The sequence below is a fragment of the Notolepis coatsorum genome (genome assembly GCF_963971535.1).
Source record: "Notolepis coatsorum genome assembly, chromosome: 13".
Lineage (NCBI taxonomy): Eukaryota > Metazoa > Chordata > Actinopteri > Aulopiformes > Paralepididae > Notolepis > Notolepis coatsorum.
In genome coordinates, this window is record NC_140177.1 from 124020960 (window position 1) to 124042677 (window position 21718).

Consider the following 21718-nt stretch of genomic DNA (forward strand, 5'->3'; position numbering starts at 1 on the left):
GGTCCTACTGTCCCTGTATCAAGTGTGTCAGTATGTTTTGAGGTCCTACTGTCTTTGTAACATGTGTGTCAGTATGTTTTGAGGTCCTACTGTCTTTGTAACATGTGTGTCAGTATGTTTTGAGGTCCTACTGTCTTTGTAACATGTGTGTCAGTATGTTTTGAGGTCCTACTGTCTTTGTAACATGTGTGTCAGTATGTTTTGAGGCCCTACTGTCTTTGTAACATGTGTGTCAGTATGTTTTGAGGTCCTACTGTCTTTGTAACATGTGTGTCAGTATGTTTTGAGGTCCTACTGTCTTTGTAACATGTGTGTCAGTATGTTTTGAGGTCCTACTGTCTCTGTAACATGTGTGTCAGTATGTTTTGAGGTCCTACTGTCGTTGTAACATGTGTGTCAGTATGTTTTGAGGTCCTACTGTCTTTGTAACATGTGTGTCAGTATGTTTTGAGGTCCTACTGTCTTTGTAACATGTGTGTTAGTATGTTTTGAGGTCCTACTGTCTTTGTAACATGTGTGTCAGTATGTTTTGAGGTCCTACTGTCTTTGTAACATGTGTGTCAGTATGTTTTGAGGTCCTACTGTCTTTGTAACATGTGTGTCAGTATGTTTTGAGGTCCTACTGTCTTTGTAACATGTGTGTCAGTATGTTTTGAGGTCCTACTGTCTTTGTAACATGTGTGTCAGTATGTTTTGAGGTCCTACTGTCTTTGTAACATGTGTGTCAGTATGTTTTGAGCGCCTACTGTCTTTGTAACATGTGTGTCAGTATGTTTTGAGGTCCTACTGTCTTTGTAACATGTGTGTCAGTATGTTTTGAGCGCCTACTGTCTTTGTAACATGTGTGTCAGTATGTTTTGAGGTCCTACTGTCTTTGTAACATGTGTGTCAGTATGTTTTGAGCGCCTACTGTCTTTGTAACATGTGTGTCAGTATGTTTTGAGCGCCTACTGTCTTTGTAACATGTGTGTCAGTATGTTTTGAGCGCCTACTGTCTTTGTAACATGTGTGTCAGTATGTTTTGAGGTCCTACTGTCCCTGTATCAAGTGTGTCAGTATGTTTTGAGCGCCTACTGTCGTTGTAACATGTGTGTCAGTATGTTTTGAGGTCCTACTGTCCCTGTATCAAGTGTGTCAGTATGTTTTGAGGTCCTACTGTCTTTGTAACATGTGTGTCAGTATGTTTTGAGGTCCTACTGTCTTTGTAACATGTGTGTCAGTATGTTTTGAGGTCCTACTGTCTTTGTAACATGTGTGTCAGTATGATTTGAGGTCCTACTGTCTTTGTAACATGTGTGTCAGTATGTTTTGAGGCCCTACTGTCTTTGTAACATGTGTGTCAGTATGTTTTGAGGTCCTACTGTCTTTGTAACATGTGTGTCAGTATGTTTTGAGGTCCTACTGTCTTTGTAACATGTGTGTCAGTATGTTTTGAGGTCCTACTGTCTCTGTAACATGTGTGTCAGTATGTTTTGAGGTCCTACTGTCGTTGTAACATGTGTGTCAGTATGTTTTGAGGTCCTACTGTCTTTGTAACATGTGTGTCAGTATGTTTTGAGGTCCTACTGTCTTTGTAACATGTGTGTCAGTATGTTTTGAGGTCCTACTGTCTTTGTAACATGTGTGTCAGTATGTTTTGAGGTCCTACTGTCTTTGTAACATGTGTGTCAGTATGTTTTGAGGTCCTACTGTCTTTGTAACATGTGTGTCAGTATGTTTTGAGCGCCTACTGTCTTTGTAACATGTGTGTCAGTATGTTTTGAGGTCCTACTGTCTTTGTAACATGTGTGTCAGTATGTTTTGAGCGCCTACTGTCTTTGTAACATGTGTGTCAGTATGTTTTGAGCGCCTACTGTCGTTGTAACATGTGTGTCAGTATGTTTTGAGCGCCTACTGTCTTTGTAACATGTGTGTCAGTATGTTTTGAGCGCCTACTGTCGTTGTAACATGTGTGTCAGTATGTTTTGAGGTCCTACTGTCTTTGTAACATGTGTGTCAGTATGTTTTGAGCGCCTACTGTCGTTGTAACATGTGTGTCAGTATGTTTTTTTTTTTTTTTAACTTTGACCAGTCACCTGGTTCTTTTAGCGTTTATCGCTTTTTCTTCGCATTCATACTTGGTCAAGTTCGACCGACAGAAGCAGGCTGAAAGGGTTCAGATGGGGGGGAAAGACACTCTGGGAAAGGCACGGCTGCCGTCCGGGATTCGAACGCGCTCAGCCCCAGATCCGCGTGAGCGCGGTTGTCCACGGCGCTGAAATAGCACTCGCGGTACGTGGTGAGCTACTGGAGCTCCCCGTGTCAGTATGTTTTGAGGTCCTACTGTCTTTGTAACATGTGTGTCAGTATGTTTTGAGGTCCTACTGTCTTTGTAACATGTGTGTCAGTATGTTTTGAGGCCCTACTGTCTTTGTAACATGTGTGTCAGTATGTTTTGAGGTCCTACTGTCTTTGTAACATGTGTGTCAGTATGTTTTGAGGTCCTACTGTCTTTGTAACATGTGTGTCAGTATATTTTGAGCGCCTACTGTCGTTGTAACATGTGTGTCAGTATGTTTTGAGGCCCTACTGTCTTTGTAACATGTGTGTCAGTATGTTTTGAGCGCCTACTGTCTTTGTAACATGTGTGTCAGTATGTTTTGAGGTCCTACTGTCTTTGTAACATGTGTGTCAGTATGTTTTGAGCGCCTACTGTCTTTGTAACATGTGTGTCAGTATGTTTTGAGCGCCTACTGTCGTTGTAACATGTGTGTCAGTATGTTTTGAGCGCCTACTGTCTTTGTAACATGTGTGTCAGTATGTTTTGAGCGCCTACTGTCTTTGTAACATGTGTGTCAGTATGTTTTGAGGTCCTACTGTCTTTGTAACATGTGTGTCAGTATGTTTTGAGGTCCTACTGTCTTTGTAACATGTGTGTCAGTATGTTTTGAGCGCCTACTGTCTTTGTAACATGTGTGTCAGTATATTTTGAGCGCCTACTGTCGTTGTAACATGTGTGTCAGTATGTTTTGAGCGCCTACTGTCTTTGTAACATGTGTGTCAGTATGTTTTGAGGTCCTACTGTCTTTGTAACATGTGTGTCAGTATGTTTTGAGGTCCTACTGTCTTTGTAACATGTGTGTCAGTATGTTTTGAGCGCCTACTGTCTTTGTAACATGTGTGTCAGTATGTTTTGAGCGCCTACTGTCTTTGTAACATGTGTGTCAGTATGTTTTGAGGTCCTACTGTCTTTGTAACATGTGTGTCAGTATGTTTTGAGCGCCTACTGTCTTTGTAACATGTGTGTCAGTATGTTTTGAGGCCCTACTGTCTTTGTAACATGTGTGTCAGTATATTTTGAGGTCCTACTGTCTTTGTAACATGTGTGTCAGTATGTTTTGAGGTCCTACTGTCGTTGTAACATGTGTGTCAGTATGTTTTGAGCGCCTACTGTCTTTGTAACATGTGTGTCAGTATGTTTTGAGGTCCTACTGTCTCTGTAACATGTGTGTCAGTATGTTTTGAGCGCCTACTGTCTTTGTAACATGTGTGTCAGTATGTTTTGAGGTCCTACTGTCTCTGTAACATGTGTGTCAGTATGTTTTGAGGTCCTACTGTCTTTGTAACATGTGTGTCAGTATGTTTTGAGGTCCTACTGTCTTTGTAACATGTGTGTCAGTATGTTTTGAGGCCCTACTGTCTTTGTAACATGTGTGTCAGTATGTTTTGAGGTCCTACTGTCTTTGTAACATGTGTGTCAGTATGTTTTGAGCGCCTACTGTCTTTGTAACATGTGTGTCAGTATGTTTTGAGGCCCTACTGTCTTTGTAACATGTGTGTCAGTATGTTTTGAGGTCCTACTGTCTTTGTAACATGTGTGTCAGTATGTTTTGAGCGCCTACTGTCTTTGTAACATGTGTGTCAGTATGTTTTGAGGTCCTACTGTCGTTGTAACATGTGTGTCAGTATGTTTTGAGGCCCTACTGTCTTTGTAACATGTGTGTCAGTATGTTTTGAGGTCCTACTGTCTTTGTAACATGTGTGTCAGTATGTTTTGAGGTCCTACTGTCTTTGTAACATGTGTGTCAGTATGTTTTGAGGTCCTACTGTCTTTGTAACATGTGTGTCAGTATGTTTTGAGGTCCTACTGTCTTTGTAACATGTGTGTCAGTATGTTTTGAGGTCCTACTGTCTTTGTAACATGTGTGTCAGTATGTTTTGAGGTCCTACTGTCTTTGTAACATGTGTGTCAGTATGTTTTGAGGTCCTACTGTCTCTGTAACATGTGTGTCAGTATGTTTTGAGCGCCTACTGTCTTTGTAACATGTGTGTCAGTATGTTTTGAGCGCCTACTGTCTTTGTAACATGTGTGTCAGTATGTTTTGAGCGCCTACTGTCTTTGTAACATGTGTGTCAGTATGTTTTGAGGTCCTACTGTCTCTGTAACATGTGTGTCAGTATGTTTTGAGGTCCTACTGTCTTTGTAACATGTGTGTCAGTATGTTTTGAGGCCCTACTGTCTTTGTAACATGTGTGTCAGTATGTTTTGAGGTCCTACTGTCTTTGTAACATGTGTGTCAGTATGTTTTGAGGTCCTACTGTCTCTGTAACATGTGTGTCAGTATGTTTTGAGGTCCTACTGTCTTTGTAACATGTGTGTCAGTATGTTTTGAGCGCCTACTGTCTTTGTAACATGTGTGTCAGTATGTTTTGAGGTCCTACTGTCTTTGTAACATGTGTGTCAGTATGTTTTGAGGTCCTACTGTCTTTGTAACATGTGTGTCAGTATGTTTTGAGGCCCTACTGTCTTTGTAACATGTGTGTCAGTATGTTTTGAGGCCCTACTGTCTTTGTAACATGTGTGTCAGTATGTTTTGAGGTCCTACTGTCTTTGTAACATGTGTGTCAGTATGTTTTGAGCGCCTACTGTCTTTGTAACATGTGTGTCAGTATGTTTTGAGGTCCTACTGTCTTTGTAACATGTGTGTCAGTATGTTTTGAGCGCCTACTGTCTTTGTAACATGTGTGTCAGTATGTTTTTAGGTCCTACTGTCTTTGTAACATGTGTGTCAGTATGTTTTGAGCGCCTACTGTCTTTGTAACATGTGTGTCAGTATGTTTTGAGGCCCTACTGTCTTTGTAACATGTGTGTCAGTATGTTTTGAGGTCCTACTGTCTTTGTAACATGTGTGTCAGTATGTTTTGAGCGCCTACTGTCTTTGTAACATGTGTGTCAGTATGTTTTGAGGTCCTACTGTCGTTGTAACATGTGTGTCAGTATGTTTTGAGGCCCTACTGTCTTTGTAACATGTGTGTCAGTATGTTTTGAGGCCCTACTGTCTTTGTAACATGTGTGTCAGTATGTTTTGAGGTCCTACTGTCTTTGTAACATGTGTGTCAGTATGTTTTGAGGTCCTACTGTCTTTGTAACATGTGTGTCAGTATGTTTTGAGGTCCTACTGTCTTTGTAACATGTGTGTCAGTATGTTTTGAGGTCCTACTGTCTTTGTAACATGTGTGTCAGTATGTTTTGAGGTCCTACTGTCTCTGTAACATGTGTGTCAGTATGTTTTGAGCGCCTACTGTCTTTGTAACATGTGTGTCAGTATGTTTTGAGCGCCTACTGTCTTTGTAACATGTGTGTCAGTATGTTTTGAGCGCCTACTGTCTTTGTAACATGTGTGTCAGTATGTTTTGAGGTCCTACTGTCTCTGTAACATGTGTGTCAGTATGTTTTGAGGTCCTACTGTCTTTGTAACATGTGTGTCAGTATGTTTTGAGGCCCTACTGTCTTTGTAACATGTGTGTCAGTATGTTTTGAGGTCCTACTGTCTTTGTAACATGTGTGTCAGTATGTTTTGAGGTCCTACTGTCTCTGTAACATGTGTGTCAGTATGTTTTGAGGTCCTACTGTCTTTGTAACATGTGTGTCAGTATGTTTTGAGCGCCTACTGTCTTTGTAACATGTGTGTCAGTATGTTTTGAGGTCCTACTGTCTTTGTAACATGTGTGTCAGTATGTTTTGAGGTCCTACTGTCTTTGTAACATGTGTGTCAGTATGTTTTGAGGCCCTACTGTCTTTGTAACATGTGTGTCAGTATGTTTTGAGGCCCTACTGTCTTTGTAACATGTGTGTCAGTATGTTTTGAGGTCCTACTGTCTTTGTAACATGTGTGTCAGTATGTTTTGAGCGCCTACTGTCTTTGTAACATGTGTGTCAGTATGTTTTGAGGTCCTACTGTCTTTGTAACATGTGTGTCAGTATGTTTTGAGCGCCTACTGTCTTTGTAACATGTGTGTCAGTATGTTTTTAGGTCCTACTGTCTTTGTAACATGTGTGTCAGTATGTTTTGAGCGCCTACTGTCTTTGTAACATGTGTGTCAGTATGTTTTGAGGCCCTACTGTCTTTGTAACATGTGTGTCAGTATGTTTTGAGGTCCTACTGTCTTTGTAACATGTGTGTCAGTATGTTTTGAGGTCCTACTGTCTTTGTAACATGTGTGTCAGTATGTTTTGAGGTCCTACTGTCTTTGTAACATGTGTGTCAGTATGTTTTGAGCGCCTACTGTCTTTGTAACATGTGTGTCATTATGTTTTGAGGCCCTACTGTCTTTGTAACATGTGTGTCAGTATGTTTTGAGGTCCTACTGTCTTTGTAACATGTGTGTCAGTATGTTTTGAGGTCCTACTGTCTTTGTAACATGTGTGTCAGTATGTTTTGAGCGCCTACTGTCTTTGTAACATGTGTGTCAGTATGTTTTGAGGTCCTACTGTCTTTGTAACATGTGTGTCAGTATGTTTTGAGGTCCTACTGTCTTTGTAACATGTGTGTCAGTATGTTTTGAGGTCCTACTGTCTTTGTAACATGTGTGTCAGTATGTTTTGAGGTCCTACTGTCTTTGTAACATGTGTGTCAGTATGTTTTGAGGTCCTACTGTCTTTGTAACATGTGTGTCAGTATGTTTTGAGGTCCTACTGTCTTTGTAACATGTGTGTCAGTATGTTTTGAGGTCCTACTGTCGTTGTAACATGTGTGTCAGTATGTTTTGAGCGCCTACTGTCTTTGTAACATGTGTGTCAGTATGTTTTGAGGTCCTACTGTCTTTGTAACATGTGTGTCAGTATGTTTTGAGCGCCTACTGTCGTTGTAACATGTGTGTCAGTTAGGGATGGGAATTGATAGGATTTTATCGATACGATTCCATTATCGATTCTGCTTATCGATTCGATTCTTTATCGATTCCCTTATCGATACCTGATCAATTTATAATTTAAATAGATAAATTGGAAATGCAACAGAACTAAGCTGGTTAGAATAACAACATGCAACTTGACATTTCTGATTGTCATTTATTGTTGAGCCCCCATGTCACGGGCAACAGTGGCTCGGGAGGTAGAGCAGTCGTCTGGCAATCCGGAGGTTCCCGGTTTGATTCCCACTCCTCCCGGGCAGTGTGTCGATGTATCCTTGAGCAAGACACTTAACCCCTAACTGCTCCCGATGAGCAGGTTGGCACATTGCATGGTTGCCTCCGCCGTCTTTGTGTGAATGTGTGAGTGATTGGGTAAAATGTAAGGAACAAATTGTAAAGCGCTTTGGATAAAAGCGCTATATAAAAAAGCAGCCGTTTACCATGTCAGAAAAATACAAAAACTGTAAAAAATAAAACATTAACTATAGCCTACACTTAAATAAAATAATGTATTTGAGATTCTCTTAAAATGTATTTATTTGTTTATTCTTAAACTAATTTAATCTATTGAATAACAGGTCGTTATTCCTCTGACTTCTGTCTCACACACACACACACACACACACACACACACACACACACACACACAGAGCTCCCTCCCCGGGCCCCTGTCCTGTAAGGTATTGGCTTGTGTTGCTACACGGACACATTTGTATGTTGCACCACGGAACTTCCTGTTCCTGTCTTACAGATTACAGACTTGTAAACAAACACTACGTCTCTTATTATATGTGAACTAAAGAGTACAAGGTTTACACAACAGCCCCCACCCGCTGTTTTATTGTATTTGTACATGTACTATCCGCTGTCAGCTGTTTATCTCTCTCTCTAAATAGCGTTAGCTCACGTTAGCTCTGCGGCTAATTTTAGCTCACCCCGAACTAAATCAATGACTAGGTTCTAAAGCATTCAAGTAGTTTTCACTGCACATAGAAGTAGCCAAACAGCGGGAGCATTTCGGGAGCATATTACCAAAACCCAGGCAAGACAGTGCCTACTGACAGTGCCTACTGTCTTTGTAACATGTAAGTCAGTATGTTTGGAAGTATCTGCACCAAATGTCACAAAGACAAATTCCTAATTCCTGAATAGAGCACCACTAAGCAACACTAAATACTAAATGCAACACTAAGCAGACCTCTCCTGTCCTCTCCATCTCTCTATCTCCATCTCTCTATCTCTATCTCTATCTCTATCTCTCTCTCTCTCCCTCTCTTTCTCCCTCTCCCTCTCCCTCTCCCTCTCCCTCTCTCTCTCTCTCTCTCTCTCTCTCTCTCTCTCTCTCTCTCTCTCTCTCTCTCTCGTTCTCTTTCTCTCTCTCTCTCTCACACACACACACACACACACGCAATCAATGTCTCACCCCCCACCTCTCTCTCTCTCTCTCTCTGTGCATGCTGGGAGTGAGATTGGAGGTTGGAGGTAGTGTGAGTTTTTTTTCTATCTTTATTTATCTTTATTTTTGTTAATTTGTTTATGGGATATTGTATTATAGTGTAGTGTTGGGTTGCTGTGTGTTTTGGTGTGTACAGGGTTAAGTGGGAGTGTTTTGTTTGTTTGGCAGTCGGCCAGTCTGTGCTGCTGGCTGACGTGAGACGCCAGTATGGATTTTTCCAGACTTGGTAGAAAGCATGGCGTTAAGATATCTGTTCCTAATGTGTCAGTAGAGGAATGCAGCTTGGCAGTGGTGGAAATTGTGGGGCATAGAAGTATTAAATCAGCTGCGAGAATGAACGGAGGAGTGGTGATTTTTCTTGATTCTTTGGACAAGGTGTATACGCTGGTTCAATTAGGGGGTATCAGTGTTGATGGCGTTTGTATTGCCGTGTAGCCTCTCTCCACACCAGGCAGAAATATCTTTATTTCCAACATTCCACCGTTCATCAGTGACGAACTATTGATAAGTCAACTAGCACGACATGGGAGGATAATTTCCCAGATAAGGAAAATGCCGTTGGGATGTAAATCTCCGCTTTTAAAGCATGTTGTCTCACACAGACGACAGGTTTTAATTATTCTAAACAACAGCGGAGAAGAGCTTGATTTGGTTTTCAAGATAAAAGTTGACAAGTTTGATTATGTGGTTTTTGTGAGTTCTGGAAATTCTGGAAAGTGTTTCAAGTGTGGGGAAGAGGGACATATAGTGCGCGATTGTCCGGGGAGAGAGGCGCTGGGCGCAGCGCAGGTACGGAGGAGGGAGGAGTGTGGCAGCGCAGAGCTGCAAGCAGTGCAGCCGATAGTATCCAACTGCAGAGCCGCAGAGCCAGTGCAGCAGGTACAGAGCAGAGCCATGGTACAGAGGAGGGAGGAGTGAGGGACGCTGCTCCCCCCTCAACCAGTGGCCACTGTGGGGTAACAGGGGAGAACAGTGGTGGTTCGGTCCTTCCAATACCGCGTCGGAGAAAGAGAGGGGGAAAGCCGAATGTGGTGGATAATGAAAACAGCCAGACAGTGGAAAATGGGCCAACAAGTGACAGTGGACTAGTAGGGGAAAAACCGAATGTGGTGGATAATGAAAACAGCCAGGCAGTGGAAAATGGGCCAACAAGTGACAGTGGGATAGTAGAGGAAGAGTTGAATGTGATGAATAATGTAAATAGTAAGACATTGGATGACAACAGTGGTGGGGTGGGGGAGGATATACCTGAGTCAGTTGAAAGGGAGGGAAGTGACAATAGTGGCTCTCAGGCTGGAAAAAGAGAGGAAAGTGTTGTCAAAGGGAGTCAGGAGTAGGTGGAGCAGGATGCAGAAAGAGAGTATTTGTCCAGTATGGAGGAGGGTCAGGATGATGTTGAAACGAGTAGTGAAGAAGATGAGTTTCTCACTGATTCACAAGTGCCTGAATCACAACAGAAGAAATGGTATACAGTCAAAGAGATTCAAAAATTCTTGCAACAATCAAAAAACATGAAGAAAGTAGAAATTAGAGATAATTTTGAAGATGTGGAGATGTTTGTTAACTCAGCAAAAATTCTAATGAAAACAAGGTATAAGGGGGGGGGTACACTTCCCAGGAGGTTTTTAGGCTGAAGAAAATTGTACAGAAGCACAATAAAACACACAATGAAGGGAAACCAGAATCCAGGTAGTTTAGGATGTTTCCAGTTTTTTTTCTGTTGTACACTCCTTTTAGAGATCATGAGTAATATAAAGGTTTCCACACTCAATATAAATGGAGCCAGAGATATGAGGAAGAGAGCAAGCCTGTTTGAACTCTGTAAATTGAAGAGATGTGATGTAATGATGATTCAAGAAACGCACAGTGACCCTTTAAATGAAACTGACTGGAGGAGAGAATGGGATGGGGAAGTTGTTTTAAGCCACTTAAGTAACAGTAGTGGAGGTGTGGCTGTCCTTTTCTCCAGGAATTTTATGCCAAAATCTTTCGTTGTGGAAGAAAATATTACGGGTAGGTTGTTGGTAGTTAACACTATGGTCGCCAAAAACGCCGTAGCACGTCTTTCCCCGCCATGCTCATTCTGCCAAAGACGCCGTACCACGTCTTTGATATCAATATTTCAAAAATCTGTGATCGAAATCATATTTCTCCCCCGGAGACTTGAGATCTACTGTTGATCCCCTCTCAACTCTCCAACGGTTCAAGAGCGCCATCTGGTGGCCGATCGGCGGATCGCCCAGAGCGGAAACAGGAAATGGAAGCTGGTGCTCATTTCAATTCGGTCCGATCACTCTGTAATAGTCCCAGGACTCGAGCTAGACACAACGGATAGCAATCCATTACCAATAACTCGATAAACAACATGATTTGGACGTATATACTATTATACAACCTGGAAATGGATCACATATTTCTACATCCCATAATAGGAATATTTCTGTTCCACGCTCATCGCCCAATGCTATGAGGAAGCTACGGTAAGATTCAGCGTTCTTTTTTAACGTGTTCGATACTAACTGCTCTAATGATCATATCACCCACACTAGATGAATCATCTAACGTTGGCCACGGAATTATAAACGACCCCCCCCCCCCCATCCGGTCAACATCAGATGATCAGTAGTAACTTCTAGAAGCACGTCCATTTGAAATTTTTTATCTCGCGCAGATTCCTATCAAACTGTATTTGATCATCAATATAATGCATTTGGGGCTATAAATCACGTTCTGGAGAAAGCTGCAGAAAACGATAAAAACATACTTATACTTTAGACCGTATTTTAGTATGAATATGTGAATGAAAAAGTATAACGTTGCTACACCCTGAACAATAGATACTTGACATTGAATGGGCCATAGTAATGTCAATTTAGCAATACAATTTAAAAAGTTATAGCCCTGCAAAGAAGGTAAACATCCCCATAGACAAATAGAGCTGGCGGAGGATGGTATATTAAGAATATAAGCCTGGCGACCAAAGTGTTAAAGCCAAATATGAGCTTTTTAATATTGTTTATGCTCCAAATGTAGGATCTACCAGGGTTCAGTTTTTAAGTGAAATTGGAGTAGTTTTAGGTCAGTGTGAGCCTGAAGACTTTTTATTTTTGGGAGGTGATTTTAATTGTACGGAGAATGATCAGATAGATAGGAATCACAGTGAACCACATCCTGCTTCAAAACAAGCTATGTGTTAGGGATAGTGTTGTCTGAGGACAGAAACAGAACGAGGGGAGAACAGGCAGACGAGACGTGGAGCCAGAGGTGAATTATATCAACAAATGTCTTTACTTCAAAAGAGGGCAGCAACAAAGATCTTCACAAAAATACTTCCTAAGGCAGCAACAAAATACAAAAACAAACAAAAGCACAGCTGAAGACTGGCAGAGGGCTAAATACAAAAACAAATAATAACCTCATAAAGAGAGTAAGTCCAAAAAACACAAAACAAAGTTACTGCAGGGAACTTACTATGAAACAGGAGAACAAGGACGTGGATAACAAACATGGGACCGAACATCAAACAAGGATCTCTAAACATGAACTCCAAAAATGAACCGACACTGGAGGGTAGGGAACACACACCAGATATAGGGAGACTAATTAAGACATGGGATGCTAATTACCAACGAGGCACACATGGGGAGATCACAAGACCAAACACTCTGGGGGAATAACAGGGAAACAAACAAACTGACCACACAAGAAAAGACTGAACACTAGACAGAGTAAACACCATACAAGGGACAAATAAAACAATTACAAAGGGAACAAGACTAAAGATAACACAAGGTTAAAACACATGGGAGACAATACAAAAGCCAAAAGTAAAAGTTTGTCCAAAGGTGGGGGCTGGTGAGGAGGAGAGGAAAGTCTATGCAAGGGTGGGGGCTCTTGAGGAGAGGAGGAAAGTCTATGCAAGGGTGGGGGCTCTTGAGGAGAGGAGAAGGTCCCAGGGACAGGCGAACCCTCACACTATGAAGCAGCTTGTGAACACTAATGATTTAATTGATGTATGGAGGGGAATCCATGATAAACAAAGACAATACACTTGGACTCATTGTAGAGAGAGTCGTTTTTCTATGGCCAGATTAGATAAGTTTGATTGTTTTAAACATCATTTTAGTACTGTGAAGGAGTGCAGGATAATACCTTTAGGTTTTTCTGATCACTCAATGGTATCATGCAATGTTTTTATTGCAAATGTTAAACACAAGTCTGCATACTGGCATTTTAACACAGATTTGCTTTTAGATGTGAATTTTAATGAAACTTTTGTATTTTTTTGGAAGCTTTTTAGAACTAGGAAAGGGGATATTGCATCCTTGAAACAGTGGTGGGATTGTGGGAAAGTGGAGATTCGACAGCTTTGTCAACAGTACGCTCTCAGTGTTTCTTGTGACATCACCAAATCTATGAGAGATCTGGAGATTGAGATAGTGGAGCTGCAGGCTTCTGCGGAGTCCACAGGAAATCGAGGGTATAATGAAGACCTCAAATTCAAAAAAGCTGTACTGGAAATGTAGTTTCCAAAACACGTTAATGCCATAAGCTTCAGACGCTCTCAAACTTTGAATTCTCCCGTTCCACATCCACATGCAAGAAAGCCACTGACCACGACGTAGTATTAACTATTTAATGTCCAATTCGGGTTATACACTTTCTTGTTTCCTAAACTTGTAGAGCGAGATGAATAAAGTAAATTCTAGGTAAAAAGAGAGAGAGGTCTAAAAACTGTCTGGCTCCACTCTCTCATCACTCCGCCTGACCGCCGGTACAATCTGCGTTATTTTCTTTCTAAACAAATTCTGTCACCCTGCCGCACCTGACAGTAATCAATGACATCACCGTTATCCTGTCAAACTAAAAGTCCCTCGGCCTATCAGCCAAATATCACGTAAGAAACAAACTAACAACAAAGAAATCATTCTTACAATAAATATGAATTGTCTTAACATTTTAACTTCTGTAATAATAATATCTATCTATTTATCCATCTATTTAAACACCATGAAATACAGGTCCAAAATGCTTTTCTATTAACTGAAATTACTCTTAATTACCAGACTAGGCATTTAGGCACCTACAGGCAGACTTGTTGGGCACTAGAACACAGGGGGCGCTGGTCCGGTCACGTTTTCAGAATGTTGCGCTGATGGATTCGCCATCAAAGTATTTTTTCAGTCTGGAAAAAAGGAATGGACAGAGCAGGTTTATCCATGCTCTCCGTTCGGATAAAGGGCATGTTCTAACTGAAGCCAGGGATATCCGGCGGAGGGCTGTTGATTTTTATGCTCACTTGTTTAAAAGTGAATATGAGGAGGATGAACCGGCGTTTGAATCTTTCTGCAGTGGTCTACCTATTGTTTCAAAGGAGAGCAATAAGGAGTTGGAGGACCCTTTGACCACAGAGGAGGTGGACGTGGCACTGCAGAGCATGCATGGTGGGAAGGCTCCTGGGATAGATGGGCTCCCACCAGAGTTCTATAGAGCTTTCTGGAATGAATTGAAGGAGGATGTGTTGGAGGTTTTTAATGAGAGTTTTGAGGACCTCATTGCTGCCTCAGAATTGCAGGAGAGCAGTTCTGGCTCTGTTGCCCAAAAAAGGAGACCTCAAGAAATAAAGAACTGGAGACCAGTGTCGCTTTTATGTTGCGAATATAAGCTGCTGTCTAAAGTACTAGCCAACAGACTGAAAAAGGTGATGGACCAGGTCATCCACAGGACACAAACGTACTGTGTGCCTGGCAGGTCCATTGTTGACAATGTGTCATTAATTTGAGATATCTTTTGGAAGTCTCTGGTTCAGCGGATTTTGATGCGGGTCTGGTTTCTTTGGACCAGGAAAAGGCTTTTGATAAAGGCTTTTGATCGGGTTGAGCACCAGTACCTATGGAAAGTGTTAGAAAGGTTTGGCCTCAGCCCTGGATTCATTGCCAAGATTAAGGTGATGTATAAAGACATTGAGAGCGTGCTGAAAATGTAATGGTGTAATGGTGTTTGAGTAAACCTTTTAAAGCAACTCGGGGTATAAGACAGGGTTGCTCTATGTCTGGTATGCTGTATGCTTTTTCCATTGAACCTATGTTGCACAATGTTCGTTCTAACATAAATGGCCTGTTTTTATCTGATTTTAATACACATTTTATTTTATCTGCATATGCTGATGATATTGTTGTGATCATAAAAAATCAGCAAGATGTGACAGTTTTGGGCAACATTGTTGAACATTTTGGAAAGATGTCAGCTGCGAAAGTGAACTGGGCAAAGAGTGAGGCTGTAGCAGTTGGGAGGTGGGCGACAGGTCTTCCTCAGTTGCCAGGAGGTTTATGCTGGAAGAGGTGGGGATTAAAGTACCTGGGGGTTTACTTGATCAGATGATCAGATGGTACAGAAGAACTGGGAAGGAGTGGTAGAAAAGGTAGAGGGGAAGTTGAACAAGTGGAGGTGGCTGTTACCCCAAATGTCTTACAGAGGGAGGGCTCTGATCATCAATAACTTGGTTGCATCAACTCTCTGGCACAAGCTAAAATGTCTGGAGCCCCCTGCTTGATTACTAGGAAAAGCGCAGTCTGTGATGGTTAGTTTTTTCTGGGATAATTTGCATTGGGTGCCACAGGGTGTACTTTATCTGCCGAAGGAGGAGGGGGGTCAGGGTTTAGTGCACCTGGAGAGTAGAAAGGCAGCTTTTAGATTGCAGCATATCCAGCGGTTTTTAATAGGAGGTGACAATGTTGTCTGTAATTTTGCACATTGGTGTGGAATGCCTCCTTTTTATCAGAGTCTTTTTAGAGCATGGTTTTTATTTAAGTGGAACAGACTGGAGCTGGAAACATCACTGTTCTGGCTGCTAGAAGAACCTTTGATTTATGGGGCCCGGCTAGACATTCAAGACAATAGTAGGCCTGGGCTTGTCCAGCTTTTGTGCTCAGTGGGGGCAGTAAAACTGAGGCATGTAGTGGATGTAGCTGGGCCAGACCTTCACAACACGGTGGCAGTGGCTTCTCTACTGGGTCTGAGGTCATCCCGTCATACCAGAGACATTTTAAATGCATGGACTGGAAAACTGAGCACCGAGGAACAAGGCATGTTACGAGAATACTCCAGTGGAACAGAAAGTCCCGACGAAGGGGATCCGTTCCCTGAGTTGGGTATTGAAATTGATCAAACAGGACTGACGGGACCCATGCCTCATATGTTTTACCTACCAACCTGTATATGTTAAATGGGAAACATTTGTATAAGTATTGTGTCAAAGCGTTGCATAAATCTCAATTGAGTGGAAGAACAGACACTGTGTGGAGAGAGAGACTGAGGGTCCAAGATACATGTACACCAGTGTGGAGAGTGCTGTATAAGCCACCGCTAAACAAAATGACAGGTGACCTTCAGTGGAGGATTTTGAAAGGGGCAGTAGCAGTTAATTGTTTTGTTGCTAAATTAAACCCCACTGAAACAATTTGTTGTCCTTTTTGTCAGGAGCCAGAAACAAATTTTCATTGTTTTTTAGAATGCAAAAGACTTGAAGGTCTGTTCGAAACATTGAATAATGTGTTTTTGAAATGTGGTGAGAGTTGGAGTGAAATAGCTTTTGTGTTTGGGGCTGGTTACAAAAAAAACAATGTAATGGAGTGGCAAATGTTGAATTTGGTTGTGGGTCAAGCCAAAATGGCCATCTATAAGACCAGAAAAATACAAATGGAGAATGGCTTAGGTGGTGAGCTGGTGCAAATGTTTAAAGCATTGGTAAGAGCCAGGGTCAGAGTGGATTTTAGGTTTTATTCCCTAATGAATAATATTGATGAATTTGTGTTTCGGTGGAGTTTCAAGGAAGTTATTTGTTGTGTTGTATAGGGGCAGCTGTGTTTTAACACTGTTTTTATGTGAAATCTCATGTGTTTTTTGAGTGATAAGAACACATGTATGATGTGAGATACAATGTGTATGTATGTAACTGTATTGAGACACACCTTGTAGTGATTTTATGTAAATAAATGTTTTTCTAAAATCAAAAAAATCTCTCTCTCTCTCTCTCTCTCTCTCTCTCTCTCTCTCTCTCTCTCTCTCTCTCTCTCTCTCTCTCTCTCTCTCTCTCTTCTCTCTCTCTCTCTCTCTCTCTCTCTCTCTCTCTCTCTCTCTCTCTCTCTCTCTCTCTCTCTCTCTCTCTCTCTCTCTCTCTCTCTCTTGCAGTGTGGTGCGTGCGGTTCTCCCAGGAGCCAGCGGACCAGTCGGTGGTGCTCGGGGAGCGCGTGACGCTGTCCTGCGTGGTCTTCAATTACTCCGGGATCGTCCAGTGGACCAAGGATGGCCTGGCGCTGGGCATCGGAGAGGGACTCCGAGGTGAGGGGGGGTGGAGCGAGGGGGGGGGGGGGGGGGGGCTGTATTTACTGTATGGATGCATGGTGGAAGAAGTACACAGCCCCTTTATTTAACCTCTTTAGCCCGAGCGGTACGTCGGCGGACCGCAGATGACATCACGTCATAAATCCATGTCTACAGACTGTATGGATTAATGTTGCGTTTTTTGTATCAAATGGAGCCAAGAGTAAAGACCCTAATCCTGTCAAAACAGCAGTCATAGTGTATTTTCAACAATACATTTTATTTACCAATAGGTTAAAGTGTTATTAATGAAATATCAGTTTAGGAATTGTATTCATATGCAAGCGAATTTTTATCGAAAATAAATCAGAGCGGCCATTTTGCTGTAGTCATTATGATGAAGGAAAGACAGGGCTTTCAATGAGCGTCGGAATTTCAAAAAACTACCCTACCCAGCTCAAGCCAGCTACTGTACAGCAGATGACTTGTGGAATCACTTTTTTTATTTCTCTTATTTTCTGGGATTATCTACCACAAAACTGAACGTTATTGGCATAGATTGGAGCACAGTTAGTTTGTCTACCTTCTGTGAACGTTTAGCAACAATCTGCGTTGCAATCCGATTCAAAATGGCAGAGCCATATTCATTATAAGAAAGTAACAAGATTCCTCTGGCAGGGGAAAAAACCCAGAATCAGATACAAAACGCTACAGACAAGAAAAGAAAAAGGGGGAATAAACCTACCCTGCTTACGGGACTACTTCTATACAGCCCAACTGAGGCCAATAGTTTGCTGGTGCGCCCCATCGTACTCAGCAAGATGGAAGGAAATTGAAAGCGAAATGACAGACGGGGTCCCACTAGCAGCAATAGTGGCAGATAACAAATTAATAGACAACATGAAAGAAAAAAACAACCCCTGGATTAATGTAGCACTGAGAATCTGGCAGGACGCGATCAAGCTGAGTGGAGTGAAGGGTCCGCTCAGAATGTTGAGATGGTGTGCATTCGATTCCAATTTCCCCCCAAATAAATCAGATGGCAGATTCAAAGTATGGACAGATAAAGGCCTAACAAATTATTCTACTTATGTCCACAAAGGGGTGTTTCAGAGCTTCGAATCACTACAGAGAAGACACGGACTGGAGCAAAAAGATTTCTTTAGATACCTGCAGGTACGACATTACTTCAATCAAAATTTAGTGGGAGAAATAGGAACGGGAGAACAAGAAATCATGGAAGTGTTTACATCAGCAGTCAAATCATCAAAATGTAATAGGATCGTCTCCAGAATATACGGAGGACTCTGCCAGGCCAAATCAAAATCAACTAACACAATGTACATAAAGGAGAAATGGGAAAAAGAACGCAATATGTCAATCTCAGGAGAGGTATGGGACAGATTATGTACACAACAATGGGAAACAACAGGCTCAAACAATTGGAGGGAATTTGGCTGGAAGAACCTAGTAAGGTTTTTTATCACCCCATGGCAAAAAAAACATCAGGGGACCGGGGAAAAATGCTGGCGATCCTGTGGGCTAAACGAAGCCAATCATTCACATATATTCTGGGAATGCCAAACCCTGGTACCATACTGGCAAGAGATACACAAGAACCTAGAAGCAATTTTTGAGATTGACATCCCCTTCAAATTTGACACCCTATACCTAGGAAATATTCCCTTTGAAAAATGGGACTTCAACGACAAAAAATTGATAATGATACTTCTGACAGCAAGCAAGAAAGCTATCACAAGAAGATGGTTAAAACCAGAGGCACCTACAGTAGAAGATTGGATAGATGTAACTCATGACATCTACATAATGGAAAAGATGTCATTTTCAATACAAATTCAGCAGAAGAAGTTCTACCGGATCTGGTCGAAATGGACAGAATATGTCAAACACACACGATCTGACTTCTGCTAAAAGTAATAACGATCTAATGTAAAGGATCCTCCCCAGGAACAACCGCTAGCCTGTCTGATATATTGTATTATTGTTTTATGTTCTGTCTTATGTCTGACCCTATGTGATGTCCCCCCCCCCTTTTTTTTCTTTTCTTTTTATCTTAATTTAAATTTGATTTTGTTTTTATTATTGAATCTTATTTTTGTTTGTCTTTTATTTTATCTTTTATGTTTTCTTCTTCTCTCCTCTCTTTTTGTCACCTCCACCCCTTCCCCTTCCCTCTTTCTCTCCTCCCCCCCCTCTTCCCTCCCCAACTTCTGCTCACTCTGTTACCTGATGTGTACCAAAAAATGTATCTAGTGGCCATTGCCCACTGGTAAAATAAAAAATTTCAAAAAAAAAGAAAGTAACTGTACTTACAGTAGATTTCATTCATGGTTCTTGCTGCACGCCTGGTGATACTAAATCCAAATTTAACTCTGCCATTGGAAAGAGTAGATTTGGCCCGATCCATAGATGTGCAACTTGGCTATAATAACGTCATTTATAGGCCTGATATTATAATATATAATATAATATTCTATATTCTATAATAATATTTCAAATTGCATGTGTCCGGATGGCAGAATTCAGTACTGTATCTACAAAACCTTCTGTTTAATCATCTTCCCTTTATTAATTTGCTTAGATTTATTGTACACGTGATCTCAAGAAGGTGCTGAACAAGCTAAAAAATTACAAAAAATAAATAAGTATAGGATTGATATTCTCCTTTGGTTCATTACAATTCACTCAAGCCTAGTAACAGACACAATATTTCTGACACTGGGAATACATTCCCTGAGATCCATAGATTTTCCATAGATACCAAGAACATGCAAATGGACCATGTAGAAGTTCACCTTGTGGAGCAATCTTTCCATTTAAGAGGTTAAAGGATAACTTCGGTATTTTTTAACCTGTACCCTATTTTTCCGTTGTGTGGGGTCTAAATGAATAATAGAGACAAACGTTTTTGTAACTGGTCCAGCATTGAGGGAGACCTCTTCAGCCGGCAGCTGTAAAAAAGGGGTTCAATGTAACCACACGGAGCCAGCATGCACGGCAATATACATCCACTAAAAGAGCTTATTTTTGTCACTGACAGGCTCAGACTGTTATAATAAGTGTCTGTAATAATAATGATAATAATAATAATAATAATAATATCTTAAATTTATATAGCGCCTTTCAGGAGACCCAAGGCGAAAACGAAAGAAAGAAAAAGGGGAAATCAGGCAGAGTCCTTTACAAATGTGGTGAAAAGGTGGGTTTTTAGTTGGGATTTGAAGGAGTGCAGGGATGTAGCACTACGGATGTTTGGAGGGGGTGAGTTCCAGAGGGTGGGTGCAGCCACAGAGAAGGCTCTGGGACCAACAGTCCGCATGTTGGTGGTGGGGATGGAGAGGATACCGGAGTCAGAGGACCGCAGCCTCCGGGCGGGATGTAGGGATGGAGGAGGTCAGCTAGGTACCAGGGGGCAAGGGAGTGAAGGGCTTTGTAGGTGATAAGGAGGATCTTGAAATTGATGCAGGACTTGACTGGAAGCCAGTTGAGGTGGATGAGGGTGGGGGTGATGTGGTGCCAGGACTTGGTGCGGGTGAGAACCCTGGCAGCAGAATTTTGCACATATTGTAGCCTGTTCAGGGCATTACTGGGTAGCCCTATGAGGACAGAGTTTGCATAGTCAAGACGGTAGGTGACGAAAGCGTGAATGAGAGTCTCTGCTACGGAGTCGGGGAGAGATGGCTGGAGTCTGGAAATGTTCCTGAGATGGAAAAAAGCTGATTTAGTAATTGTTTTTATGTGGGAATGAAAGGAGAGGGTGGAGTCCAGTATGACGCCCTGGTTGCGAACTTCTGGGGAAGGGTGGATTAGGCAGCCATCCACTTCAAGGAGGAGATCTCCAACCTTCCGGAGAAGTGACTGCTTGGCCACAACCATGAGCTCAGTCTTCTTGCTATTTAGCTTCAGGAAATTGGATGACATCCAGGCCTTGATGTCAAGGAGACAGTTGACGAGGTGCTGTGGGGGGAGAGGAGTGGAGGGTGAGGTGCTGATGTAGAGCTGAGTGTCATCAGCGTGAGAGTGGAAATTGAGACCATGTTTCCGGATGATGTGACCAAGGGGGAGCATGTAGATTGTGAAGAGGAGTGGACCAAGAACGGAGCCCTGTGGCACACCTTGGTTGACTGGGGCAGGGGTGGAGGTGGAGTTGCAGATGGAGATGAACTGTTTTTGGTCAGTGAGGTAGGACTCGAACCAGGTCCCAGTAACACCCAGGTGGTCAGAGAGGCGGTTGAGGAGAATGGAATGGGAGACTGTCAAAGGAGGCTGAGGAGGCTGATGTGACCGGAGTCGGTGGCAATGAGGAGATCGTTGGTGACCTTGGTGAGGGCAGTCTCGGTGCTGTGGTGTTTCCTGAAGCCAGATTGAAAGGGTTCATAGAGCTCATGGTTGGACAGGTGTTGGTGCAGTTGGGCGGCCACTGCTCTTTCCAGGATCTTGCTTAGGAAAGGAAGGTTGGAGATCGGCCGGTAATTCCCATGGTCATCTGGGTCCAGACCAGGCTTCTTCAGGATGGGCGTGACTGATGCTGTAGTCTGTAGACTCTTCTATATCTTTTATTACAGTCTGGCTCAAACAGAAGTCTCCCTCTGAAATCCCACGAGGCGTGAGTTGTTACAGGAAGTGTACTGAGTTGTTACAGGAAGTGTACTGAGTTGTTACAGGAAGTGTACTGAGTTGTTACAGGAAGTTACTGAGTTGTTACAGGAAGTGTACTGAGTTGTTACAGGAAGTTACTGAGTTGTT

General features: G+C 42.1%; 1 protein-coding gene across 1 annotated transcript in view; it reads left to right on the forward strand.

Annotated features, from left to right (window-relative positions):
• The window catches only part of LOC311239485 (kin of IRRE-like protein 1), a gene marked incomplete at its 5' end in the record, with an annotated part of 259717 nt that overhangs the window by 137917 nt on the left and 100082 nt on the right, over positions 1 to 21718 (forward strand). Inside the window, 2 exon segments of the mRNA XM_084327791.1 lie at positions 14004 to 14073; positions 16820 to 16969. Of these exon segments, the coding sequence (XP_084183917.1) occupies positions 14004 to 14073; positions 16820 to 16969 (220 nt within the window).